The 26,880-nt window shown below is 55.2% G+C and overlaps 2 protein-coding genes across 5 annotated transcripts in view; both read left to right on the forward strand.

The window, feature by feature from the left end:
- Window positions 1-494: 494 nt before the first annotated feature.
- On the forward strand, window positions 495-21,788 carry LOC115384410 (synaptotagmin-like protein 2). Of its 4 annotated transcripts, XM_030086677.1 has the most exons (19): window positions 495-754; window positions 3,644-3,863; window positions 4,106-4,260; window positions 5,355-5,478; window positions 6,326-6,395; window positions 6,735-6,828; window positions 7,070-7,084; window positions 12,477-14,513; window positions 18,481-18,582; window positions 18,691-18,744; window positions 18,834-18,901; window positions 18,996-19,100; window positions 19,178-19,353; window positions 19,430-19,532; window positions 19,979-20,140; window positions 20,235-20,322; window positions 20,405-20,546; window positions 21,036-21,241; window positions 21,502-21,788. In XM_030086677.1, exons 2-19 carry the CDS (start codon window positions 3,763-3,765, stop codon window positions 21,642-21,644), a joined length of 3,945 nt encoding a protein of 1,314 aa, XP_029942537.1. In that variant the 5' UTR covers window positions 495-754; window positions 3,644-3,762; the 3' UTR covers window positions 21,645-21,788. The 4 variants fall into 4 exon arrangements, with proteins under 4 accessions (XP_029942537.1, XP_029942538.1, XP_029942539.1 ...); XM_030086678.1 differs by lacking the exon at window positions 7,070-7,084; XM_030086679.1 differs by lacking the exon at window positions 12,477-14,513 and having other exon boundaries at window positions 581-754.
- A 1,940-nt stretch (window positions 21,789-23,728) lies between these two features.
- LOC115384406 (disks large homolog 1-like) overlaps window positions 23,729-26,880 on the forward strand; it is a gene marked incomplete at its 3' end in the record, with an annotated part of 29,383 nt that continues 26,231 nt past the window's right edge. The window contains exon 1 of the mRNA XM_030086667.1: window positions 23,729-25,539. Within this exon, the coding sequence (XP_029942527.1) occupies window positions 25,521-25,539 (19 nt within the window). The remainder of the gene's footprint in view (window positions 25,540-26,880) is intronic.

The raw sequence follows: 26,880 nt of genomic DNA on the forward strand, positions 1-26,880 counted from the left end.
CTTCCTCCTCCTCTTCCACCTCTTCCTCCTCTTCCTCCTCCTCTTCCTCCTCCTCTTCCTCCTCCTCTTCCACCTCTTCCTCCTCTTCCACCTCTTCCTCCTCCTCCTCTTCCTCCTGCTCCTCCTCCTCCTCTTCCTCCTCCTTGACTGATCAGCAGTCATTACATTCAGGATGTATTTGACCATATATGGTAGAAAGTGGGCGTGTCCGGGGCGGGGCCTGGCTGCTGGACTGGCCCTGGTGGGCGTGGTCCTGCTATGAGTGGGACTTTCTGTTGGCGTGGGTCCACCTCCAGTGAGGTTCGGGTTCTGAAGGAGGTCCTGAACTGGACCGAGTCCCTCCTCTGGGCCGCCTCAGACCTGCTGGATCCTGCCTGGACCAGCAGCCCTCAGATCAGATCTGGCACCGGGATCCTCCCTGCTCCTCTGATCCTGAGGGCAGATCGACCAGCTGCAGCCTGCCTGAGTGAAGCCCCGCCCCCCAGACCCGCACAGTGTAGGGTCCCTGCAGGATCCCAGCAGGCTCAGACCTGGACCAGAGCTGAGACAGACCTGGACCAGAGACAGACCTGGACTAGAGCTGAGACAGACCTGGACCAGAGACAGACCTGGACCAGAGCTGAGACAGACCTGGACCAGAGACAGACCTGGACCAGAGACAGACCTGGACCAGAGACAGACCTGGACCAGAGACAGACCTGGACCATACCTGCTGGGGAGGAGCAGAGAGGGACCTGGACCAGACCGGAGCGAGGTGAGCTGGTCGTCTCCAGGCGGGTTGTGTTGGTCTTTGTGAGGAGGACGAGGTCTGAGAGGACCCGGGTCCGCCTGGTTTCAGGACCAGGTTCGGCTGATCGTTGCTCATGTTGCTCAACAGCTGCAGGAATTCCAGGTTTCTCTGGAATCCAGAGGAAGAGGGATTGGCGGTAATCCTCTGAAGAGGGTCCAGAGAGGACCAGGCTGAAACCTGGAGCTCAGAGCACAGCTGAGACCGATCTCTAAACGTGATCCGTTTTATTGTGAAAGAATGAGAGAGGTGAAGTTTTCTCAGGAGGGCAGAGGAAGGATCACTTTCAGGAGGAAGATCTGATAGAAAACAGGGAAATGTGTTTTTCTTCTGGCGAGCCGCCGGACCGCATTCCTCCTCCAGACGGACGTCTGAGGACTGCAGCAGGACGTCTCCTCCACAATAAAAGCTTCTGGATGGTTCCGTTTAGTTCCTGAGGAAACGGAGGAAGGGTCAAGAAGGGTCCATCCGAACCAGCAGGACCGGCAGGACCAGGTCCAGGTCCTGAAGCAGAGTCAGGCTGAGATCCTCAGGTCCGAGGTTTACACATCAGAAAGAGACGCAACTCAACTAGAGAGCAACTAACCAGAGAGCAACTCAACCACAGAGCAACTCAACCAGAGAGCAACTAACCAGAGAGCAACTAACCAGAGAGCAACTCAACCAGAGAGCAACTAACAAGAGAGCAACTCAACCACAGAGCAACTAACAAGAGAGCAACTCAACCACAGAGCAACTAACAAGAGAGCAACTCAACCAGAGAGCAACTCAACCAGAGAGCAACTCAACCAGAGAGCAACTCAACCAGAGAGCAACTAACCAGAGAGCAACTAACCAGAGAGCAACTAACCAGAGAGCAACTCAACCAGAGAGCAACTAACCAGAGAGCAACTAACCAGAGAGCAACTCAACCAGAGAGCAACTCAACCAGAGAGCAACTAGCCAGAGAGCAACTAACCAGAGAGCAACTAACCAGAGAGCAACTAACCAGAGAGCAACTCAACCAGAGAGCAACTCAACCAGAGAGCAACTAACCAGAGAGCAACTCAACTAGAGAGCAACTCACCAGAGAGCAACTCAACCACAGAGCAACTAACCAGAGAGCAACTCAACCAGAGAGCAACTCAACCAGAGAGCAACTAGCCAGAGAGCAACTAACCAGAGAGCAACTAACCAGAGAGCAACTAACCAGAGAGCAACTCAACCAGAGAGCAACTCAACCAGAGAGCAACTAACCAGAGAGCAACTCAACTAGAGAGCAACTCACCAGAGAGCAACTCAACCACAGAGCAACTAACCAGAGAGCAACTCAACCAGAGAGCAACTCAACCAGAGAGCAACTCAACCAGAGAGCAACTAACCAGAGAGCAACTCAACCAGAGAGCAACTCAACCACAGAGCAACTAACAAGAGAGCAACTCAACCAGAGAGCAACTAACCAGAGAGCAACTCAACCAGAGAGCAACTAACCAGAGAGCAACTCAACCAGAGAGCAACTAACCAGAGAGCAACTCAACCAGAGAGCAACTCAACCACAGAGCAACTAACAAGAGAGCAACTCAACCAGAGAGCAACTAACCAGAGAGCAACTAACCAGAGAGCAACTCAACCAGAGAGCAACTCAACCAGAGAGCAACTAACCAGAGAGCAACTCAACTAGAGAGCAACTCACCAGAGAGCAACTCAACCAGAGAGCAACTAACCAGAGAGCAACTAGCCAGAGAGCAACTAACCAGAGAGCAACTAGCCAGAGAGCAACTAACCAGAGAGCAACTCAACCAGAGAGCAACTAACAAGAGAGCAACTCACCAGAGAGCAACTCAACCAGAGAGCAACTAACCAGAGAGCAACTAGCCAGAGAGCAACTAGCCAGAGAGCAACTAGCCAGAGAGCAACTCAACCAGAGAGCAACTAACCAGAGAGCAACTAACCAGAGAGCAACTCAACCAGAGAGCAACTAACCTGTCCAGCAGAACAAGGTAACTGAACCTCTGGCTCAGTTTCTGCCCGAACAGATTCTCTGAATTTCTGTTGCAGCAACACGTCGTCAGCAGGGTGAAGCTAACCGGCTCTCGCCACGGTCTGAACCAGCTCCTCAGCTTCCCTGCTGGTGATGAGCAGCTGAAGCTTCATGAAGCTTCATGAAGCTTCATGAGGCTTCATGAACCACTGTCTCTATTCTCTGAAGCCACTGGATGGACCTGTCTGTTCCAGAACATTTGAGAGCAGCTTCATCGTCAGTCCTTCAGCCTCTATCTTAGAACCGAGAGTGCCATCTAGTGGCTTCAGAGAATAATGACAGTGGTTCATGAAGCTTCATAAAGCTTCGTGAGGCCTCATATGCTCACATGAGTTTCAGCTCCCCTGAACTCAGATCCACTCTGATCACTTCAGATCCAGTCTGATCTCTTCAGATCCAGTCTGATCACCTTTCAGATCCACTCTGATCACTTCAAATCCACTCTGATAATCTCAGATCCACTGTGATCATCTCAGATCCAGTCTGATCTCTTCAGATCCACTCTAATCACTCCAGATCCACTCTGATCACTTCAGATCCAGTCTGATCACTCCAGATCCACTCTGATCACTTCAGATCCAGTCTGATCACTCCAGATCCACTCTGATCACTTCAGATCCAGTCTGATCACTCCAGATCCACTCTGATCACTTCAGATCCAGTCTGATCTCTTCAGATCCAGTCTGATCTCTTCAGATCCAGTCTGATCACTTCAGATCCACCCTGATCACTTCAGATCCAGTCTGAGCACTCTGGACACTGATGGCTCCTCAGTCCTGCAGTCAGTTCTGGAGCCAGGTGTTGAACTCGGCAGCGCCGTGTCCTCACTGTTTCAGAAGAAGACGTCCAGACATGGCAGCGGGACGCAGACGGGTGGAGGACGGACCAGACGTCCCGCAGTGACCTGTTTGGACCAGAACCTCGGGAACAGACCCAGAACCGCCAGAACGTCACCATGATCGACCTGAGCTACCTGACGGAGGAGGAGCAGGACGCCATCCGGGCCGTCCTGCACCGAGACGCCGAGCTGAAGAGGGTGGAGGAGCAGCGAGTCCAGTGAGTCCCGGTCCAGAGTCCCGGTCCACAGTCCCGCTCCAGACCACAGCTTCAGCCAGACCAGAGCTTCAGACTAGACCAGACCAACTCCTCATTCTTGATATTTGTATTTGTGTGTGTGTGTGTGTGTGTGTGTGTGTGTGTGTGTGTGTGTGTGTGTGTGTGTGTGTGTGTGTGTGTGTGTGTGTGTGTGTGTGTGTGTGTGTGTGTGTGTGTGTGTGTGTGTGTGTGTGCGCTCTCAGGAACCTGCAGAGGACCGTGAGCGACCGGTTCCAGCTGAGGTACCTGACCGGGGAATGGTTCTATGAGACCAAGCAGCTCCGTCACCAGGACCGGATCCACGGCTGCGACCTCATCCGAGCGTCCATGAGACACGTCCCCAGACCGCCGACCCTCCGTGAGTCCTCCGGCCAGGTCCTCCTCACCGGGTCCTCCTCACCGGGTCCTCCTCACCGGGTCCTCCGGCCGGGTTCTCCCCACTGGTCCCAGCTGGATCCCTTCACTTCAGCATTTTAACCAGAAACACACAAAGAACGGGAAGAACCTGAGTCCTGGTCCTGGTCCTGGTTCTGGTCTTGGTCCTGGTCCTTGTCCTGTTCCTTGTCCTGATCTTGGTCCTGTTCCTGGTCCTGATCTTGGTCCTGATCCTGGTCCTGGTCCTTGTCCTGATCTTGGTACTGGTCCTGGTCCTGGTCCTGATCTTGGTACTGGTCCTGGTCCTGGTCCTGGTCCTTGTCCTGTTCCTGGTCCTGATCTTGGTACTGGTCCTGGTCCTGATCTTGGTCCTGGTCCTGGTCCTGATCTTGGTCCTGGTCCTGATCTTGGTCCTGGTCCTGGTCCTGTGGGACATGTCTGTCCAGGTTCTGGGTTCTTACCCAGAAGTCTCGCTGCTCAGAAGGAGCCCCAGGCTCTGCAGCGGCTCCTCTGAGCCAAACCTGGTACCTATAAAATCAGCGTGGGACTCTGGTCCTCACCGGCACCAGAACAGCTGCCGTCCAGGACCGCGCCGTCCAGAGGAACTACGAGGACAAGAACCAGGAGACGGAAACGGAGTGAAAGGCCTTTATCTGCCCGCTTGGGGAACCTGCAGGGTCGCAGCAGCAAGAAGGGTGGAGGAGGGTGGAGGAGGGTGGCGGGTGGAGGAGGGTGGAGGGTGGCGGGTGGAGGAGGGTGGAGGAGGGTGGAGGAGGGTGGAGGGTGGAGGAGGGTGGCGGAGGGTGGAGGGTGGAGGAGGGTGGAGGAGGGTGGAGGGTGGAGGAGGGTGGCGGAGGGTGGAGGGTGGAGGAGGGTGGAGGAGGGTGGATGGTGGTGGAGGGTGGAGGAGGGTGGCGGGTGGAGGAGGGTGGAGGAGGGTGGTGGAGGGTGGAGGAGGGTGGAGGAGGGTGGCGGGTGGAGGAGGGTGGCGGGTGGAGGAGGGTGGAGGGTGGAGGAGGGTGGAGGAGGGTGGTGCAGACGGTCATGTCCTCCTGCTGTCCTCCTGCTGTCCTCCAGAGGAGCTCTGCCAGACGCGTCCGGAGACGTCCAGCTTCGTCTGCAGTCAGAATAAAGACGTCTTCGTCCCTCCGGTTCTACGTGGACTCCTCCAAGAACCCGAGCAGCGGCCCGGCCCCGAGCGGTGAGAACCGTCCAGAACCGTCCAGAACCGTCCAGAACCGTCCAGAACCGTCCACACACACACGGGTCCAGAATGGAGCTGAACCCTTCACCTGGTTTTCATAGTGCCTTGCCAAAGTTTTCGGCCTCCTTGAACTTTCAAACTTTTCAGTTTTTTATTTGTTAAAAAGTTTCAAGCATCCAGTGAGCTGGTTCCGTCCACGGCCCGGTCCCCGGCCCGGTCCCCGGCCCGGTCCCCGGTCCAGGCTTCACACCACATTTCAATGTTCCGACTTTATATCTTCAAGTTTGAAGCTGAAATGTGGAAACATTTTGAAAAGTTCAAGGAGGACGAAACATTTAGCAAGGCACTGAATCTCTCAACGTCAAACCTCCCAGCCTCTCAGGTCCTGGTCCAGGTCCAGGTCCAGGTCCAGGTCCAGGTCCAGGTTCTGAAGCCCGTCGGTGTTAATACACTTCTGGACCTGCAGTCACTTTCTGGGATTAACTGTAGCTGATCTGATGGAATTCTGTTGAGAAACACACACACACACACACACACACACACACACACACACACACACACACACACTGCTGGCGTCTCTAATCGTCTTACGGAGTCAGGTCTCACATGTTCATGTTTTTCACTGTTTGTGAGAAACCAGTGAACTTTCAGAAGCAGTGCCACACACACACACACACACACACACACACACACACACACACACACACACACACACACACACACACACACACACACACACAGGCTACAGCTCAGAGTCATGAAGAACTGAGCGCAGAGCTCTGATCTGGACCCAGCGGGGGTCTCCGTGGTTCCTGGTCCTTCATGAGAACTTTTCCTCTCACAGGTCTGAGAACCAGAGCACCGGCGAACCCAGACCAGGTCCCCCAAAACCAGTTCTGCTGTCCCCCACTAAGGTAAGACCTCCACCTGGAACCAGGACCCCCCCCAACCACCACAGCACCTCCAACCACAACCAAACACCACCAGCACGACACCGTCCACCACCAGCACCACCCACCAAGACCAGCACCACCCACCAAGACCAGCACCACCCACCAAGACCAGCACCACCCACCAAGACCAGCACCACCCACCAAGACCAGTACCATCCACCAAGACCAGCACCACCCACCAAGACCAGCACCACCCACCAAGATCACCCACAACCACAACCAACAACCCCCAAACCCAAGGCGTGTGTGTGTGTGTGTGTGTGTGTGTGTGTGTGTGTGTGTGTGTGTGTGTGTGTCCAGAGGAGGAACCCGTTCGACAGCAGTTCTGCTGCAGTCCAGCAGGGGGAGCCATACCCGGATGGACAGTTTGACGGAACGCCGGCAGCAGGAGACGGTGAGCAGCGTGTCGTCATGACGACCTAGCATGTACACACACACACACACACACACACACACACACACACACACACACACACACACACACACACACACACACACACACACACACACACACACAGGCAGCAGGTGTCCTCTGGTTTGGCCGGTTGACTCTGGACTGATGAACTGTCTGGGTTTGTCCTGTCCTGTCCTGTGGACTGAGGGGACACGTGGACCGGTGGACCAGCGGACAGCAGCCGGTCCAGACCAGCGTGAGTGTGTGTTCCTCTGGTGTTGGGTTCCTCGGCGGCGTCAGCATGGCCGCTCGCCGCCGGCGCCCCCTGCTGTCCTCTGTCCTCTGTCCTCTGTCCTCTGTCCCGCTCTTCGTCCTTCTTCTTGCTTTGAGGAATTTTCTGCTGCAGAACTGAACGTCTGACTCGGTTCTGCAGCAGACAGAACCTCAGATCTGAGCAGAGTTCTGCAGATGATCTGAAAGAACAAGACAAGAACAGAACAAACCTGAGCAGGTGACGGGACGTCAAGACAGAACCGGGACCAGAGGGAACCGGGCCGGGATCAGAGGGAACCAGGACCAGAGGGAACCAGGACCATAGGGAACCGGGCCGGGATCAGAGGGAACCGGGACCAGAGGGAACCGGGACCAGAGGGAACCAGGACCAGAGGGAACCAGGACCATAGGGAACCAGGACCAGAGGGAACCGGCAGGAACCAGAACAACCAGGGGAACATGAAGCTGGAACCAGCAGGAACCGTGAGGAACTGCAGTGCGGAACGCCGAACAGCAGAACGTTGATGTGACCTGAAGCGACCACAGGAGGAACCCGAGGAACCGCAGAGCAGGAAGGAGGAGGTCCGGGCAGAACCAGGGCAGAACCCCAAGACCTGAGACAGAACCCCGAGACTCAGAGCAGCAGGGCTGGTCCTGAATACCTGAATCGTCCCCCCCCCCCCCCCCCCCCCCCCCCCCCACCACCACCACCACCACCACCACCACCAAACCTTTGCCTGGTAACCCAGCCCCGCCCACTCCTCATCCCGTTTGGATCTTGGAGCTGGTCTCAGTCTGGGTCGGGGCCCATAGAGGGGGAGCGGTCTGAAACGGCCGAGCCAATCAGCGTTGCCGCTTTTTGTTTTCAGATTTTTTTGGTGAATTCCGGCGGCTAAACCGGAAGTGACGCTATCGCTGCGCGTCGCGTCGCGGAGATGACGGACTTTAACTTTAATCATCGTCTGAAAGCTGCAATCAGTAAAGTTACAGCCGAAATACTAAGAACTACAACAATCCAGCAAGAACAAGAGCCAGAGTCTGGCCTGGAGAGGGTCTGACAGGAAAAGAGGTTTTCGCCTGTCTTTGAGTGTAGAGAAGCTAGAGCTAATGAGCTAATGCTAACCCTGAGAGAAGCTAGAGCTAATGAGCTAATGCTAACCCTGAGAGAAGCTAGAGCTAATGAGCTAATGCTAACCCTGAGAGAAGCTAGAGCTAATGAGCTAATGCTAACCCTGAGAGAAGCTAGAGCTAATGAGCTAATGCTAACCCTGAGAGAAGCTAGAGCTAATGAGCTAATGCTAACCCTGAGAGAAGCTAGGGCTAATGAGTTAATGCTAACCCTGAGAGAAGCTAACGCATTTTGATGACGTATTTGTTTTGAAGCGCTGATTGGTTGAAGTACCTGCCAGTCAAAGGAGTGACCGACGCCCCCTGCAGGAAGTTTCTGTGGCTCCATCCAGACTGAGGCTGTGTTGGACCTGCTACTCTTAGCCTGAGTACTCAGAGCGTCTGCACTGGCAGGATGCCATTTTGAGTAGGCGAGAAGTTCCCGGATGCATACTGCATTCGCCAGAAATGTTGAGTAGACATCGTGAGTTCACTACTCATACTGAAATTACCCAAGATGCAATGCGATTGACATTTGAATAAACTTTATTCAGCTCACAACTGTTCCTTACTGATGTACATCTACCAAGCTGAGTATGGTCCAGACATAATTTTCCCTCCAGCTTTTGTGCCAGTCGGTATGTTATGTTAGAGATTTCTGATTGGGTTGACATTGATTAAAAATATATATTAAAAAAAACACATCTGACACGAAGTCCCTGCTGAAAGCGACCATGATGTTGAAGAGCCGAAAAAACTCTCCGTGGGTAAGGCGTCGTCACTGGTCCAATTCCGTTAACGGGACACCGGTCCGAACGGCGACGTTAAGCCAGATAGATCGCTGAAAGGTTGGCTTCTTGTTTTCAAAGTAAAAGCTCAGATTTATCACTGAGGTGTTTTTGCATGAGAAAGGGGAAGGGGGCTTTATTTTGGTGAAAATAACCGGAAGTGCATCGCTCACTGAGGCTGGCTTAAATTTCGCCGAATTCGTCTGAACAAAATCCTAAACGGCTGATATTCAGACAAACAAACGCCACACTCGGCTCTGAACCACCACCTGTCGCCTGATTAAAAAAAAAAAACTCGAAGTTCTACATTTGAGGAGTTTAGAGCTAAAGTGAAATCAGCTTTAGCAGGTCGATTTCTGCTCAGGGGGGAGTGCAATGCATTGTGGGTTATTATGTAGTATGCTGTAGTGTAAACGCTTTGCATACTGTCTGATGGACTGAGTATGCAGGATGCAGTATGGACAGTATGGGCATGGAAGTATGTAGTAGGCAGTATGCGGTTTCCAACACAGCCTGAGCTGAACTCCAAATCCAAACGTGGATGAGGAGTGGGCGGGGCTGGGCGGGGCTGGGCGGGGCTGGGCGGGGCTGCTCCACCAGGCTAATTACGCCTGGTCCATGCTTCACATGTGCATGTGTCCGCGCTCGCTTTGGCGCTTCCTCTCCTGCTGCATTCTGGGAACAGCGGTTTGCTCCATGCAGGTCACCGCTCCAGGCGTCTTCTGGAAGCTTCTCCGCCGCTCCAGACTGTTTTTCTGCCCCTTTATTACAGATTCTTTACAGTTACTCGTTTAGTTTTCATTTCAGTATTTAGTTTCTTTCACTTTTCTGCCTGTCAGGTCCAGCAGCGCTACGCAGCGCTACGCAGCGCTACGCAGCGCTACGCAGCGCTACGCAGCGCTATGCAGCGCTGCTCCAAATAAATACAATAAATCAAGATGTTGAGAAGAGGAGCTTTATCCTCATGAGCTCCTGTTGGAAAAGCAGATCTGTGGAGACACGGCAGCAGCAGGACGGTCTGGACAGGACAGGTCCAAAGAACAAAAACAAAGCAGCATCCGTCCTGTGCTGTTCGCCACGGCGCTCTGGACCACGAGAACACCGCCGTGCCCCCCCCCCCCCCCACCGCTCACATGCTGATTAATAGGATAATCACCATTAACTGGGCCTAATATCTGGAGGGAAGACTCAGCTTCTGGGACCAGCCCTGCAGAGCAGAACCCCGAGACCCAGACCAGAACGTGAACCGGTCCCTGCAGGTTCCGGCGCTCCTTCATAACCAGTATTTACTGATCAATCTGAGAACTCTGCCAGAGAACACTTTCTACCTGGACTTATGGAAGAATGTCCAGATGGGAGGAGACCTCCACCCATCAGGAGACCTCCACCCATCAGGAGACCTCCACCCATCAGGAGACCTCCACCCATCAGGAGACCTCCACCCATCAGGAGACCTCCACCCATCAGGACACCTCCACCCATCAGCTGACCTCCACCCATCAGCTGACCTCCACCTATCGGTCTTCTCCACCTGCAGCTGATGTCCCGGTGATGCTGCTGTGGGTTTGTGGACCCTGGTCCTTCCTGGTCCTTCCTGGTTCTTCGTGTGGATCCTGGTCCTTCCTGGTTCTTCCTGTGGATCCTGGTCCTTCCTGGTTCTTCCTGTGGATCCTGGTCCTTCCTGGTCCTTCCTGGTTCTTCCTGTGGATCCTGGTCCTTCCTGGTCCTTCCTGGTTCTTCCTTTGGAGCCAGACGCTCCTCAGGGGTTTTTGAGGCGTAAAGAAATCCATGTTCCCTCTAAGACCCCCGAGGATTACCTGGACCACATTCCTCCACTCTAATCTGGAGAGCGTGACTGGAGGCTGCTGGGAAACATCTGACCGCCGATAAACCCCGAACCAGGGAGGAGAGGGAACCGGCCTAAATGAAGGCTGACCCCGAGGTCACACACTCCCCCGAGGTCACACACTCCCCCGAGGTCACACACTTCCCCGAGGTCACACACTTCCCCGAGGTCACACACTCCCCCCAGAGGTCACACACTCCCCCCAGAGGTCACACACTCCCCCGAGGTCACACACTCCCCCGAGGTCACACACTCCCCCGAGGTCACACACTTCCCCGAGGTCACACACTCCCCCGAGGTCACACACTCCCCCCAGAGGTCACACACTCCCTCCAGAGGTCACACACTCCCCCAGAGGTCACACACTCCCCCGAGGTCACACACTCCCCCGAGGTCACACACTCCCCCGAGGTCACACACTCCCCCCAGAGGTCACACACTCCCTCCAGAGGTCACACACTCCCCCAGAGGTCACACACTTCCCCGAGGTCACACACTTCCCCGAGGTCACACACTCCCCCGAGGTCACACACTCCCCTGAGGTCACACACTTCCCCAAGGTCACACACTTCCCCGAGGTCACACACTCCCCCCAGAGGTCACACACTCCCCCAGAGGTCACACACTCCCCCAGAGGTCACACACTTCCCTGACGTCACACACTCCCCCGAGGTCACACACTCCTCAGAGGTCACACACTCCCCCGAGGTCACACACTCCCCCGAGGTCACACACTCCCCCGAGGTCACACACTCCCTAGAGGTCACTCCCCCCCCTGGAGGTCACACACTCCCCAGAGGTCACACACTCCCCCGAGGTCACACACTCCCCCGAGGTCACACACTCCCCTGAGGTCACACACTTCCCCGAGGTCACACACTTCCCCGAGGTCACACACTCCCCCGAGGTCACACACTCCCCCGAGGTCACACACTCCCCAGAGGTCACACACTCCTCAGAGGTCACACACTCCCCCGAGGTCACTCCCCCCCGGAGGTCACACACTCCCCTGACAGAACCGCAGGACATCTGTCCAGGACCGCCTTGCTCAGAGGCACGGCGGAGGAACCATCATGCTGCCGGGCTGCCGACCAATCAGCAGAGACGACATCGCTTCCCGTCATGGAGGACCGGACGGACCGAAGACGAGCCGGGTCGTGGAGGCCAACGGGAAAAGTGTAAAAGGGACAGAGGACAGTCCCAGAGGGAGGAGCCAGAGCTCTGGACAGACGGAGACGGATGGACCAGCAGAGGGACGGTCCGGCAGGCGGACAGACAAACGTGTCTCCCTCATGTCAGATTGTCCCTCTGAGACGTGGGCAGACACACCAGTCCTCATACAGTCCAGGACAGCAGTGAGACAGAGCGGCGGGATGGACGGGGACAGCCGTCTCCTGACGGTAAGAGCCTGTTCCAGCCGCCCCCTGCTGGGACGGGGGACGGCCTGCAGCGTCTCAGCTGTCCTCTCCATGTGGGTCCTTTCACGTCCTGCTTGTCTGCATGTCTTCTGCGTCCTGCTGAGTGTCCCAGGACACCAGGCTGCCTCAGGGTTTGACTGTCCGTCCGTTTGAACCGTGAAGACGCAGGGACACCGAGACACACTGCTGACTGTTGGACTGTCTCTGTCTTCGCAGGTGTCTCTGGGGAAAGAACCTCTGTGGAACCGGCTCACCTTGACACGGTGCCTGAGGACAGCCGGGCGGAGGACTCGGACGTGGACGATTTAGAGACGACACCGTCTCTCACTGAGGACTCGGACAGTCCCCGTCCCCGAGCTGCTCCGGGGACCAGCGCTGGACCGTCTGGAGTTCTCAGGAAAGACGAGTCTGATCAGGAAGAGGACGATCAAAGTGAGACAGGAGAGCTGAAGGACAGCGAGGACCGCTCCAAAGGTCCAGCTGTCCCACCTGGAGACAAACCGAAGGTCCTCAGACCGGAACGTCCCCCTGTGAGGACAGCAGAGGTCCGAACGCTGCAGCTCACGGCCCTGCAGAAGACGCCCTTCAGAGAGACCCTGTCCTCAGACTGTCCGCAGGACACAGACACAGGCGGGACCTCGTCTCCATGGAGACCATCCCGTCTGGAAACCATCCAGGAGGGACAGAACCGCACCACTGAGGACACGAGACATGAGGACCAGTCCAGGACAGAAACAGCAGCTGCCATGAAGACAACAGAGGAGACACCAGAGGAGGACGCTCTGTGTCCTCCTGAGATGAAGACACCAGAGGACACCCTGTGTCCTCCTGAGATGAAGACACCAGAGGACACCCTGTGTCCTCCTGAGATGAAGACACCAGAGGACACCCTGTGTCCTCCTGACATGAAGACACCAGAGGACACCCTGTGTCCTCCTGACATGAAGAAACCAGAGGACACCCTGTGTCCTCCTGACACCCTGTGTCCTCCTGAGATGAAGACACCAGAGGACACTCTGTGTCCTCCTGACATGAAGACACCAGAGGACAGCCTGTGTCCTCCTGACACCCTGTGTCCTCCTGAGATGAAGACACCAGAGGACACCCTGTGTCCTCCTGAGATGAAGACACCAGAGGACAGTCTGTGTCCTCTTGACATGAGGACGCCGGGGGAGGACGCCGCCCAGGCCCCGCTCCAGACCGGCAGCAGGTTCTTGGTGGACCTGTCGAGGGACGACGGGACGTACAGAGCCAACCCCGTCCTCGTCTGTGAGACTGAGACAGACGAGTCTCTGGCCGGTTCTGTTACAGACATACACTCCTCTGGAGCTCAGGAGACCTGTGTCCTCTCTGAAGACCTGGGTCCTTCAGGTCCTGGTCCCGGTCCCCCAGAGGACCGGTGCACCAGCATCAGTGAGCTGAGACTCTTCTGGGAGAAGGAGAACTCTGGACCCAGAGTAATCCGGGTGAAGGTCCAGGAAGCCCGTTCAGGACCAGCTGTCCCTCAGTCCGGCCTGGAAATGTCCTCTGACAGCAAGCAGGACCTCCATGGGGGGACACCAGCCTCAGGAACCATCATGGCTGAAGGCCGGAACCCCTCAGAAGTCTCAGACCCCGGTCCTGACCCACACAACCAGACCAGGTCGGCCCGGACTCCCACGGGGACCGGAGAAAGGTCTTGGAGTCCTGCTAAACAGCTTCCCAGACCAGCGAACCATGACGAGGACGTAAGGAGGAGTCCATCCAAGACCTGCCACCCAAAGGTCCTCCCCCGAGACCCCTCCACGAGCCCAGGGTCCGGGCTGGGGGGCTCGCCCCTGAAGACCTTCCCCATAGACATCCACCCTCAGCAGGACACGCAGAGGAGGAGTCCCTCACATGGAGCCAGGACCAAGCTGTCCTCTGCTGGACCGCCACAGTCCAGGACCTCCAGAGGGGACGCTCAGCAAAATGGCTCAAAACCCTCCGCTTCCCCGGGATCTGTCCGAGCCTCGGAGGAGACGTACCTGGCCCGGTCCTTCGTCCCTCAGGACTACCAGCACTATCTGGGCCCCGAGGAGCGGGCCCACGGCCCCCCGTTCCCCCGAGACCAGGTCCCTGCAGAGACTGAAGACCCGCACAGACCTGAGAGACCCAGCTGTCCACAGGGGATTCCTGCCACCATTGCTGCTTCAGCAGTGAGGAAGAGGAGCGGCGGCTCGGACCAGGAGGCCTGGTTCAGGTCCAGGTCTCTGCCCTGGGCGGCGACAGGAAGTGAGGTTCCCCCGTCACTCACGTTCTCCTGCAGATCACTGCAGGTTCCCTCATTAGCTCCGGTTCCGCCGCCTGCTAGCTTGTCCCGCTAACCATTCCTTGATCTCCTTCCGTCTGTCCAGCCGTCCACCGTGGTCCTCCGGTGGTCTCTCTGGTCCACCGTCTGGTCCCTCTGGTCCACCGTCTCCGCTGTCTCTGTGTTTGAAGCTAGCAGCTAATGAAGTGCTGCTGCTGCCAAATTCAGACGGAGCTCCAGAGGCGTTCCACAAGGAACCGAACCAGGGTCTGACTGGTTCTCTAGATGAAACTGTTCTGGCCGCTGTGGTTTACTTACTTACTGACTGACTCAGGGCCACCCCGAGTTCGAGGACGGCCCTCCTGTAGCAGAGAGAAACGCCAGAGCCGCCATTTTGTCCTGTTTGTTGTTTGGTGTGCTGCTTCAGCCGCCGATAGTCCCGCCCACTCTCTGATGTCATCGGTGAACTGCTTACACGGCCGGCCACGCCTCTTCTTTCCCGGATGGTGACCAGTCATGATGTGGAAGGCGAGGCCTCCGCCACGACAAATGTTCCCGAAGTTCACCAGCTTCCTCCTCCTGACGAGACAGCAGCTCACGCCGGGTTCCCAACTCGGTCAGAACGCTCGCGTTGCTTCTTCGTGCATACAGCTCACTCGAAGTAATCTGCGGTTCACCCATATCTCAGCAGCATCGCTGCTCCCAGCATCTGCTGTTTTGATGGTCCGTGCTTCCGAGCCCGAGGCTGATCCCGGCCACAGCACTGCTCTCATGATGCCGAGCTTCACTGCTTTGCGAACTCCACGGTCTTTCCAGATCGGTGTTAGTTCTTGTTTGTGTTTTTTGCCCATTGCTCTGCGCAGCAGTCTCCGTTCTCAGTTAAATGTTGACCCGGTCTCTGTCTCTGCACCGCTGGTCTCCACTGTGGGACTGACAGGTCTGCTGCCTGTGAACACTGCCTCTGTCTTCTTGCTGTTCAACATTAGGCATCTTTTCTTGCCGGCTTCGTCCAACTTTTTCAACACATCTGAAGAGTTTTTTTCACCATCTACGATGAGCAGGGTGTCATCAGCGTAGCGCATGTTGGTGACCATTTGGTCTCCACTGCGTACACTGAATTCCTCCAGCTCGGCTTCTCTCATTACCTGCTCAGAATATAGAGTGAACAGGCGAGGTGAGACAGTGCAGCCTGGCGGACTCCCTTCCCTAAGACGAACGGTGATGTAGATTGCTTGTGCCATCTTATCACTGCAGTGTGTTCGACATAAAGCCCTTGAAGAATCGCAACAATGTGTCTCGGAAACCCGGTGACAACCATTATCTCAAATAGTTGTACATGGCTTGGCGTGTCGAAGGCCTGCTGTAATCCACAAAGAGCAGGCACGCTTTGTGCTCTCTAGCATCCATTTTCTCAATAAGCATTTGAATTGATACAAGCAGTTCTGGACAGCCCTTTCCCTTCCTGTAAGCGGTTTGAGTGACTGACGACTCGGCTTCTAACTTTACCAGCGTGCGTTGAAGAACAATTGATAATAGAATTTTGCTGGTGTGACTTATCAGAGCTATCGTCCGATAGTTAGAGCAAACCTTCTTGTTGCCTTTTTTGAAAAGTGGGATGAGTTCTTGAGTCTGCCAATCCTCCGGCCACTCGCATGTTTCCCAAATTCTGCAGACCAGTTTGTGTAGGACTACTGCTCCTGGACTTCCGGAGTATTTTATGAGTTGGGCTGGAATTCCGTCAACTCCCGGTGCTTTGTTGTTCTTTAATCGTGAGATTGAATCCCCTACCTCTTCCAGCAAAGGTGAGGGTTCCCTTTCCTCGTAACTAATTCTTGTCAAGGGCTGTTCTTCAGTTGGTTTCTTAAATAAAGCTTCACTGTAGCATTTCCACCTACTTAGTACTTCAGTAGGATTTGATAGGACATTTCCATCTTCATCCTTAATGCAGATTTGATTGGTAGAGATGCTTTTCCTCTTCACACTTCTTATTTGATCAAAGAAGTGTTTTGAGTTCTGCAGCCAGTCAAGCTCATCGATCTTCTCGCGCTCCTTGGAGAGCCAATCATTCTTGTATTGTCTTAGTTTTCTTCTGCACATCTTCTTTAGTTGTTTGTAGGTCTCTGAGTCTTTTCGTTGAGAGGCTAATATGTTCTTGTCAATCATTTCCTGAGCTTCAGGTGTTATCTACTGCTTCCTCTTTTGTCTTCGTTGCTTTCCCAGAACTGACTCTGCTGCTGCGTGGTATGTCTCTTTGATGGCCTTCCACAGCTCCTCTGGATGACCTTCACACTCCGTTTCCGAAGCTAGTGCTTCGAATCTGTTACTCGTTTCAACTGCATATTCCGCTGCCTTACTCGCGCCCTTGAGGAAATTCGTGTCATAATGGATAGCTCGTGCTTCTTTAGGTTGTTTGCGCAGTCATATTCTTAGTTTTATGCATATCAGTACATGATCCGAGTCGCAGTCTGCTCCAGGGTACGCCCTAGAGTCCAGAATGTTCTCTCTGTATCTCCTTGGGGCAGCAAAATAGTCGATCTGGTTGCGCGTTGTGCCATCAATCGATATCCAGGTGTATCGTCTTCTTTTATGATGTTGAAAACTAGTCTTACATAAAAAAGATCATTAATTCGACAGAAATCGGCAAGTAAGTCACCGTAATCATTGCCTCAGTCTTACATTCCGATACCACAATCGGGGTCAGCTTGATCCCCTACTTTCGCATTGAAGTCACCCATTATTAAGAGTAATTCGTCATTCCTTGTTGTGTCTATAATGGCTTGTACGTCGTTGTAGAACTGCTCTGAGTCTTCTATCTCATGAGTGGATGTAGGGGCATAGTATATTTGTATAAGCGTTGTAGCAAGTGGTTTTGTGTTTAACTTGCATACAAATATTCTGCGAAGACTGGAGTATAACTTATCAAACTGCGCTTTGCAGTCTCGTTGAGGATCACGGCTACTCCTGCTTGGCCATTCAAGCCTCCACTGTAAAAAAATCTTGTGGTCTCCTGAGTAGAAGTGTCCAGCATGTCTCCACCTTATTTCACTCAGTCCCATGACATTGATTTTCATTCTCCCCATCTCGCGAATTAGAAGCTGCAATTTGCCAGTACTTTGCATGGTACGGACATTTCATGACCCCATAGTGATTGGTTTCTTCCAAAGACTGACGTGACTCCTTTCAGCTCCCCCTGCATCAGCCAGTCGGGTTTGGTACTCCAGCTTCATTACGAGAGTGCCTACTTTGGACGTCCACAGCCTCTTCCCTGGTAGCATTGTAGGCACCTTCAGACTCAGGGGGCTCATCTTCCATTGCCATATTGGGCTCTATTGTTCGCTCTGACATCAGGTAGAGCCAATTCTAAGTCGAGGTGGTTTGCCGTTGCCTTCGCCGACTGATTTGGTTTCAGGGTTTACTCCACTAGCCTTTGGCTCAAAAACCTGACTCGCAAGGCAGCGGGTGGTTTAGCTTCGGAGTTTCCATCTCCTATGTGATCTGTCTTACCAGACTAAGGAGCATCACCAGCCCTGGCTGTAGAGAGTTAGTTTATCCTGGCGCCCTCCACTCGCCAGTGAGCCCTTGTTGTTGTTGGTGTTACCCAGGGGCAACCACGAGGAGGGAACAATCGGCTAATGGCTCGAGCATATGTGACCTTTTATCTGGAGACCAGCCAGTTCAACGCCTCAGCCACGCTCATTTCTGACTGGCCGTCTCTGACCGCTCCGTCTCCAATCGTTCCGTCTCCGATCGTCCCGTCTCCAATCGTCCTGTCTCCCACCAGCCCTGCTGTATGGATGCTCCAAACGCAGTTTCATTGTTTTATGAAAATGACAATAAATATTCTGAATCTGAATCTCTGACCGTCCTGTCTCCGACCGTCCCGTCTCCGATTGTCTCTTCATGTCCCTTCGGGTCTCCTGCTCCTCCTGCTGAAGCTGTGTTTGGTTTCAGGTCAGTCTGAACGCTCGACTTCCATCATGTCGGCTCTGAAATGGTTCTCGTCAAGAAACCCGTCCTCGGCCAAAAGTCTGGAGAACCTGAGCTCACAAGCAGGTCACACACACACACACAAGAACACACACACACGCACAAGAACACACAGACACCAAGAACACACAGGGTTGATTTAGAAGAGTACTTGAGGGGTTTCTGTCTCTGCAGGAGGACAGCAGAGGAATGGACAGAGAGACGAGCTGAATCTGAGTGTGGACGATGGTAACGGCCTCGTCTTCGAGTTTGGACGCGTCTCCTTCAAAATAAAAGCTCTGTGCTGCTGAAGGTGGACGTGTGTGTTTGGTTCGCAGTTTCTTCACTTCCTCCGTCTGAGCAGATGAGGACCAGCGTGTCCGTCCCCGTCTTTCAGCAGGACGAGGTAAACTGGACGGGTCCGTCGGTGTCTCGGGCCGTCGGTGTCTCCCAGATTCTCGGTCTGTCCGTGACGTCTCGTCTGTCCCTCATGTCTTCAGACGGACAGTGACGGCACTTTGGAGACCGGCGTGCGAAATCGAAGAAACACCAGCAGCTCCACGTCCAACATCAGCATCTCGTCTGGGATGGCGTCCATGTCGTCTGTATGGACACACACACGGACACACACACACACACACTGGCGCCTTCAGTGTGTGAGGTGAGGCTGTCCTGCTCTCAGGTCAGTGGAAGCACCGGCAGTCTTTTCCCCGCCGAGGTCCCCGAGGCGCAGGTGGAGGTTCAGGGCAGCGTCCAGTTTGCCGTCAACTACATCCAGAAGCTGGAGGAGTTCCAGGTCTTCGTGGTGCTGTGCCGGGGCCTGGCCGCCGCCGACGGCAAGAGGAGCCGCTCCGACCCGTCAGTACAGCGCCGCCCTCCATCGGCGAGGCGCCGGGCGAGGCTCAGCACTCGGGACTCGGTTCTGTCGTTCCAGGTACGTGAAGTGCTACCTGCTCCCCGACAAAACCAGGCTGGGAAAGAGGAAGACCAGCGTGAAGAAGAAGACCGTAAACCCGACCTACCACGAAATCCTGAGGGTGAGGACCTGCGTCCTCGTCTGTCTCCTGACTCTGATCCAGTAGGGTGGGGTTCAGGTTGGGGTCGGGGTTGAGGTTCAGATTGGGTTAGGGTTCAGGGTTGGGGTTCGGTGTGAGGTCAGGGTTGGGGATCCAGGTTCGCATTGGGGTTCAGGTTGGAGTTGGGGCTGGGGTTAAGGGTTGGGGTTGGGGTTCTGGTTTGGGTTGGGGTTCAGTCTCAGGTCGGGGTTGGGGCTGGGGTTAAGAGTCGGGGTTGGGGTTCTGGTTTGGGTTGGGGTTGGGGTTGGGGTTTGGGTTTGGGTTCGGGTTCGGTCTCAGGTAGGGGTCGGGGTTGGACGAACCTTAACCCTACACTTGTGGGTCTTCTGCCAGTAGAAAGCAGAGTTCGTGTTCGAAGTGGTTTTTGCTCTGAGTCGTCCCTTGATTCGCCTCCTCTGTCGTTCCAGTTCAAAGTCCCGATGGAGGTTCTGAAGACGCAGAACCTGAACCTGTCGGTTTGGCACAATGACACATTTGGGCGGAACAGCTTCCTGGGGGAGGCGGAACTGGACCTGTCCCAGTGGGACTTCAGCAACACCCACATCAACGACTACCTGCTGACGGCCCGGGTAAGACCCTGCCCTCCGTCCACTCGGTGTCCGCCGCCACACCGGCCGCCGTCCTCACCTCGGCCTCCGTCCTCACCTCGGCCTCCACCCGCAGGTCTCCGGACGGACGTCTCCGTCACGCCTGGCGGACGGCAGGGGACGGATGAGAGTGGCCCTGCGGTTCCTGCCTCAGACGTCCCACAGTCAGTCCCCCTCTCCTGGAGACAGCGCCCTCTGTGGGCCGACGTCTGACGAGGCGTCTCCGTTTCCCGACTGTCTCTGCAGGTTCCGGGACTCCCGGGACTCCTGGGACGGCCAGGACGTCCCGGACGTCCCGGGTGGAGGCCGGCGAGGTGCAGATCTGGGTGAAGGACTGTAAGAATCTGCCGTCGGTCAGAGGAATCGTCATCGACCCGTTTGTGAAGTGGTAGGAAACGACCCGGGGGGCGGGGGGAAACACTGGGTTCCGGTCCAGGATCCACATCCAGGTGGACCCGGTCTGGACTGCATTAGGACCGAAGCTCCTCCATCCTGTCCCTGTGCTTTGATGCTCATGCTGGTATTGGGGCGACAGCAGCTCAGATGGTAGAGCGGGTCGTCTTATAACCAGAAGGTTGGCGGTTTGACCCCCGCTCCCACAGGCGTAAAACTGTCGTTGTGTCCTTGGGCAAGACACTTCACCCACCTTGCCTAAGTATGAAAGTAGTGTGAGAGTGAATGGTTGGTGGTGGTGGGAGGGGCCGATGGCGTCAGTCTGCCCCAGGGCAGCTGTGGCTACAGCAGGAGCTCACCTCCACCCAGTGTGGAGAGAATGAAGAAAGCAGTGTGAGGCGTCTCTGAGTGTCTGGAAAAGCGCCTTATAAAACCAATGCATTATTATTATTTTTATTAACGAGGTCTGGTGGTTCTGCTGCAGCGCCGTCCTTCCTGACACCAGCAGGAAGAGCCGACAGAAGACGCGGGTGGTGAAGAGGACCGCCAGCCCCATGTTTAACCACACCATGGTGTACGACGGCTTCAGGCCGGAGGACCTGAGAGAGGCCTGCGCCGAGATCACGGTGTGGGACCACGACCGGATCAACAGCCGCTACGTCGGAGGCCTGAGGCTGGGCCTGGGCTCAGGTGAGGGGCTGGGTCTGTCGGGTTCAGCCCGGGTCTGCCTGGTTCTGCCTGGGTCTGCCGGGTTCTCCGGGTCTCTCTGGCGCCCCCTGCTGGCTGATGTGATGCTGAGCAGTTTGTTGTCTGATGATGCAGAACGTCTGACCAGAATTCAATGACAAGAAGAAAAATCATGTGAAGGCTGCAGACGTTCCTGAGTGTGTGTCTGTGTGTGTCTGTGTGTGTGTGTGTGTGTGTGTGTGTGTGTGTGTGTGTGCGTGCAGGTAAGAGCTATGGAGTGGAGGTGACCTGGATGGACTCCAGCCCAGCAGAAGCTGACCTGTGGAGGAGGATGCTGCAGCTTCCTGGGGAGTGGGTGGAGGACGTTCTCCCTCTGAGGACTCTGGTGCTGGCAAAGAACATGTAGCAGTCAGGAGAACGTGTCCCGGTCAGGAGAACGTGTCCCGGTCAGGAGAACGTGTCCCGGTCAGGAGAACGTGTCCCGGTCAGGAGAACGTCTGAGCAGCAGTTATTTTCGACAGAATTTAAAACTGTCTTTTAGAGTAAAGATGAAAATATCAAACAAAAGTATAAACAACTTAAAATCTGAGCTTCATCATTTCCCTGCAGAACCGGGCCCGCTTTGACCTGCGGATCAGAACCGGGCCCGCTTTGACCTGTGGATCAGAACCGGGCCCAGTTTGACCTGTGGATCAGAACCGGGCCCGCTTTGACCTGCGGATCAGAACCAGGCCCGCTTTGACCTGTGGATCAGAACCGGGTCTGCTGGTGGTCTCTTTAAATGATCGCTGTCATTGTTCTTCAGGTTCTGTTGCTTCATGAGAGTGTGTGAAGAAGTGTGTGTGAGACGACAAGGTCAGGCTGTGTGTGAAAAGTGTGTTTAGGAGGAAACTGATGAAGGTGTGGGTGAACCTGAACCCTGGAGAACCCTAGAGAACCCCTTAGTTATGACGGTAAACGTACTTTAATGGTGAAGCTGTTCTTCTTCGGTGGTGATTATAAAGTGTAGTGTGATTCTGCTGCTTCAATAAACAGGAAGTGAATCAAGACTCGGCGTCGTTCATCATCTTCCAGAACACTCTGATCATCCAGAACCTCCATCTAGAACCCCACACTGTCCAGAACAACCCTCCCACTGGATCCAGAACATCTGGATCACACAGAACATCTGGATCACACAGAACACCAACAACAGGGTGTCAGACTCGGTTCCTGCAGGTTCTCCATGTTCTCCCTGCTTCAACACACCTGAATCTAATGAAGGTTCCTTCACTGCGCTCAGCAGAACGTCTGACAACGAGCCTCATTCCAGTCAGCTGTGCTGGAGCAGGGAGAACATGGAGAACAGGGAGAACAGGGAGAACATGGAGAACAGGGAGAACAGGGAGAACCTGCTCAGCTGCAGCCGTCCAGGAAGTGAGTTTGATGCCGACGGTCCAAAACATTGATCGAGAACCCACACATGATCTGGAACAATCAGAACATCCAGAAGGCCCAAAGCATCCAGAACAGCGAGAACATCTGGATCATCCATCATACACAGAACATCCAGAACCTACAGAACATCAGAACGCAGGGGGAAACTCCAGCTTCCTGGAACTAGAAATGAAAATGAAGATCAGAATCAGGAGAAGATCTAAAGAGAGACATGTCCTCCAGTCTGGGACACAACCGGGACCCGTGACCCCCGTGGCCCCGGGGGTCCTCTGGGACTCGGGCCCCGGCCGGGACCTTCCTCTGCCCCCTTCTGGACCGGAGTGTGGACGTCTCCCTGGAGGGTCTGGACTCTGGGATGCCCCCCGGTTGTCTGGGCCCTGAGGGCCTCTCTGGCCTGCTGCTGGTCTTCTCAGGGGTCAGAGGTCATGATCAGGCTGACCTTTAATCACTCTTCATGTTCTGCATGTGGACTCTGTCCCCTCATCTCATGGGACAACGAGGGGACAGACGACTAATGTTAGACTGATGACTGTCTGGATCAGGTCTTGTTTGTTTCTTCTCTCTCTGTCTCTCTTCCTGTCTTTCTGTCTCTTCCTGTCTTTCTGTCTCTTCCTGTCTCTCTGTCTCTTCCTGTCTCTCTTCCTGTCCTCCTGTCAGTCCAGCAGTTTTATGCTCCAGGATTCAAAATCAATAAAATAAAGTCAGATCATGTGATCAAGAGGATCTTTATCCCTAGAACCTCCTGAGAAGTCAGTCAGTCAGAAGCTTCCAGAACCTCCGTTCTGCTGCCCCCTGCTGGACAGAACAGGTTAGAGCAAAAGAAAGAGAGCCGATCAGAGTCTGAGTCTCATCTTCAGGCAGCAGCGCTGCTTCCGGCGGTCAGCGCTCCTCTGGCGAGCTGTAGATTTCAACTCGATGAATCAGAACAGGTGGAGACGGAGTCCAGCTTCCGGTCCGGAGTGTTTTATTGTGACAGGCCGCACCGGAAGCGCAGCGGCGGTCCAACGTCAGCCTGGTGTTTTATTGTGACAGGCCGCACCGGAAGCGCCGCGGCGGTCCACCGTCAGCCTGCCGCCGTTCCGTGCCGCGGATCTTATGGCTGACGCCGCAGCCTCCAGCAGAGACGCGGTGCGGCTGCAGCTCCGCTCCCGCCGCCGTCCGGACGCCCTCCCCGGCGGCTGCTCGCCCCCCTCCGGGCGGAAGCTGCGGGTCCGCGGAGTCCTCTGAGAGCCATGCGTCTTGTCCCGCAGCTGCCAGGCAGGTCCTCCCTCCCGCCGCCGCCGCCGCCGGGCGGGCGTCGCAGGTACCGGGGAGCGTCGGTCCGCTCGGCCCCGCCGCCGGACCCGGATTCAGCCTGAAGCCGCTGCGAGCTGGACGAAGAGGGTCCGCTTCCCGGAGCGGGCACTGTCTGCACACACACACACACACACACACACACACACACACACACACACACACACACACACACACACACTCCGCTCAGTGAGTCCGGACTGACTGCTGCCTGCAGGATCCGCGTCCCTCCCTGCTGCCGGATGTGAAGCTCTGCAGCCTTCCTGCTGCAGGTGGGGATCCTGGGACACAGCGGACCCCGGAGCGTCCCAGCACTCTGCCACCAGTCCTCATCATGAGACAGTGAAGCTTCAGAACCTCCAAATCCAGGACCCTCTTTCTGCAGGGACCCCCACCTGCCAGGACCCCAGATCAGCTGACCACTGTCCTCCTGCCAGGACCCCCGGACCACTGTCCTCCTGCCAGGACCCCCGGACCACTGTCCTCCTGCCAGGACCCCCGGACCACTGTCCTCCTGCCAGGACCCCCGGACCACTGTCCTCCTGCCAGGACCCCCGAATCGTCCTACAGTCCATTACTGGATCCGTCAATCTGCTCCTGCAAGCAGTCATGATGAGACACTTCTGTACTAAGGAAGCCCCAGCGTTGGGACTGTGGGGGTACTGAAGCCCCAGCGTTGGGACTGTGGGGTACTGAAGCCCCAGCGTTGGGACTGTGGGGGTACTGAAGCCCCAGCGTTGGGACTGTGGGGTACTGAAGCCCAGTGTTGGGACTGTGGGGTACTGAAGCCCCAGCGTTGGGACTGTGGGGTACTGAAGCCCAGCGTTGGGACTGTGGGGTACTGAAGCCTCAGCGTTGGGACTGTGGGGTACTGAAGCCTCAGCGTTGGGACTGTGGGGTACTGAAGCCTCAGCGTTGGGACTGTGGGGTACTGAAGCCCAGCATTAGGACTGTGGGGGTACTGAAGCCCAGCGTTGGGACTGTGGGGGTACTGAAGCCCAGTGTTGGGACTGTGGGGGTACTGAAGCCTCAGCGTTGGGACTGTGGGGGTACTGAAGCCTCAGCGTTGGGACTGTGGGGGTACTGAAGGCCAGCGTTGGGACTGTGGGGGTACTGAAGCCCAGCATTAGGACTGTGGGGGTACTGAAGCCCAGCATTAGGACTGTGGGGGTACTGAAGCCCAGCGTTGGGACTGTGGGGGTACTGAAGCCCAGTTTTGGGACTGTGGGGGTACTGAAGCCCAGCGTTGGGACTGTGGGGGTACTGAAGCCCAGCATTAGGACTGTGGGGGTACTGAAGCGGAGGTGTGGTCTGCTCACACTACTGGAACTCGTGGGTCACTCCCAGGACTGACGCCGATGGGGGGAATTCTTGTCTTTGGCTGAAACGTCCCGTTTATGTTCAGACATCTAATCCCAGACTTGGGTATTTTGCATGAAGCCCCGCCCCCCCCGAGGGCACCCCCCCACCCAGCCCTCCTGGTGGGGGCGCTGTTGAACCATGCAGTGAGGACCTCTGTGAGAGCCTTAGAGAGTCAAGTTTCCCTCGAGCCATGCCCATCAGGAAGAAAGGTGAGCGGCGAGAATGAAGAGCGTCCAACGTTCCTCAGATGTGACGGAAAACGGTTCAAAGTTCAAATTGTTATTAACTGAAGCTGGTCTGAAGCTGGTCTGAAGCTGGTCTGAAGCTGGTCCCCCTCAACACTGGCTGCATTTTAGTTTTGTTTGTTTTCCTTCATTTCCTTTTAGCTCTTAAAGTGTTTTTTCAGACCGAACGGAGGAGCTGTAGAGCCGCTATAGAGCAGCTGTAGAGCCGCTATAGAGCAGCTGTAGAGCCGCTATAGAGCAGCTGTAGAGCCACTATAGAGCAGCTGTAGAGCCACTATAGAGCAGCTGTAGAGCCACTATAGAGCAGCTGTAGAGCCGCTATAGAGCAGCTGTAGAGCCGCTATAGAGCAGCTGTAGAGCCGCTATAGAGCAGCTGTAGAGCCACTATAGAGCAGCTGTAGAGCCGCTATAGAGCAGCTGTAGAGCCCACTATAGAGCAGCTGTAGAGCCACTATAGAGCCACTATAGAGGGGCTGTAGAGCCACTATAGAGCCACTATAGAGCAGCTGTAGAGCCACTATAGAGCCACTATAGAGGGGCTGTAGAGCCACTATAGAGCCACTATAGAGCAGCTGTAGAGCCGCTATAGAGCAGCTGTAGAGCCACTATAGAGCAGCTGTAGAGCCGCTATAGAGCAGCTGTAGAGCCACTATAGAGCCACTATAGAGCAGCTGTAGAGCCACTATAGAGCCACTATAGAGGGGCTGTCAGGCTTCTCCTCTCCTTCGTCTTCAGCGGCTCTCTGTAAATATTTCTTTTTAATTATTCTCTGAACTCTGATGGGTCAGTGACAGAAAAGTTCCTTCAAATCTCAAGTTTGTGTAAAACTCAGAGCGTCGCTCGGTTCCTCCCGGTTCCTCCCGGTTCTGATGGTTCTGATGGTTCTGAGGTTCCGTTCCGCCTTGGTCCACAAGGACCTGATGGAGCGAGTTTCTACATAATGAGAGTGTTTCCTCTTCAGACTCAGTTTCATCCCTTTAAACCATTACAGGACAGTCAAACCTGTGTTCATTCATTTATTCATTCATTCATTCATTCATCCATCCATACCACCGTTTGTCCTGAAACGTGACAGGACAGCAGACTGAAGACACGTCTGACATGATTTATCGTTGGAACCAAAACATCTGCATTCATGTAAAGCTGTCAGATGTGTGTGTGTGTGTGTGTGTGTGTGGTGTGTGTGTGTGTGTGTGTGTGTGTGTGTGTGTGTGTGTGTGTGTGTGTGTGTGTGTGTGTGTGTGTGTGTGTGTGTGTGTGTGTGTGTGTGTCACAGTCTGTCATTCAGCACACACTCAGCAGCGT

Source organism: Salarias fasciatus, unplaced genomic scaffold (genome assembly GCF_902148845.1).
Source record: "Salarias fasciatus unplaced genomic scaffold, fSalaFa1.1, whole genome shotgun sequence".
Taxonomy (NCBI): Eukaryota; Metazoa; Chordata; class Actinopteri; order Blenniiformes; family Blenniidae; genus Salarias; species Salarias fasciatus.

Excerpts from the sequence above, each read along its gene's own strand:
- LOC115384410 (XM_030086677.1), top strand. The coding sequence starts at position 3,763 with ATGATCGACCTGAGCTACCTGACGGAGGAGGAGCAGGACGCCATCCGG. Across the intron at positions 5,479-6,325 it reads CAGCGGCCCGGCCCCGAGCG|GTCTGAGAACCAGAGCACCG; the intron begins GTGAGAACCGTC and ends TTCCTCTCACAG. Across the intron at positions 19,533-19,978 it reads CCTACCACGAAATCCTGAGG|TTCAAAGTCCCGATGGAGGT; the intron begins GTGAGGACCTGC and ends CTGTCGTTCCAG.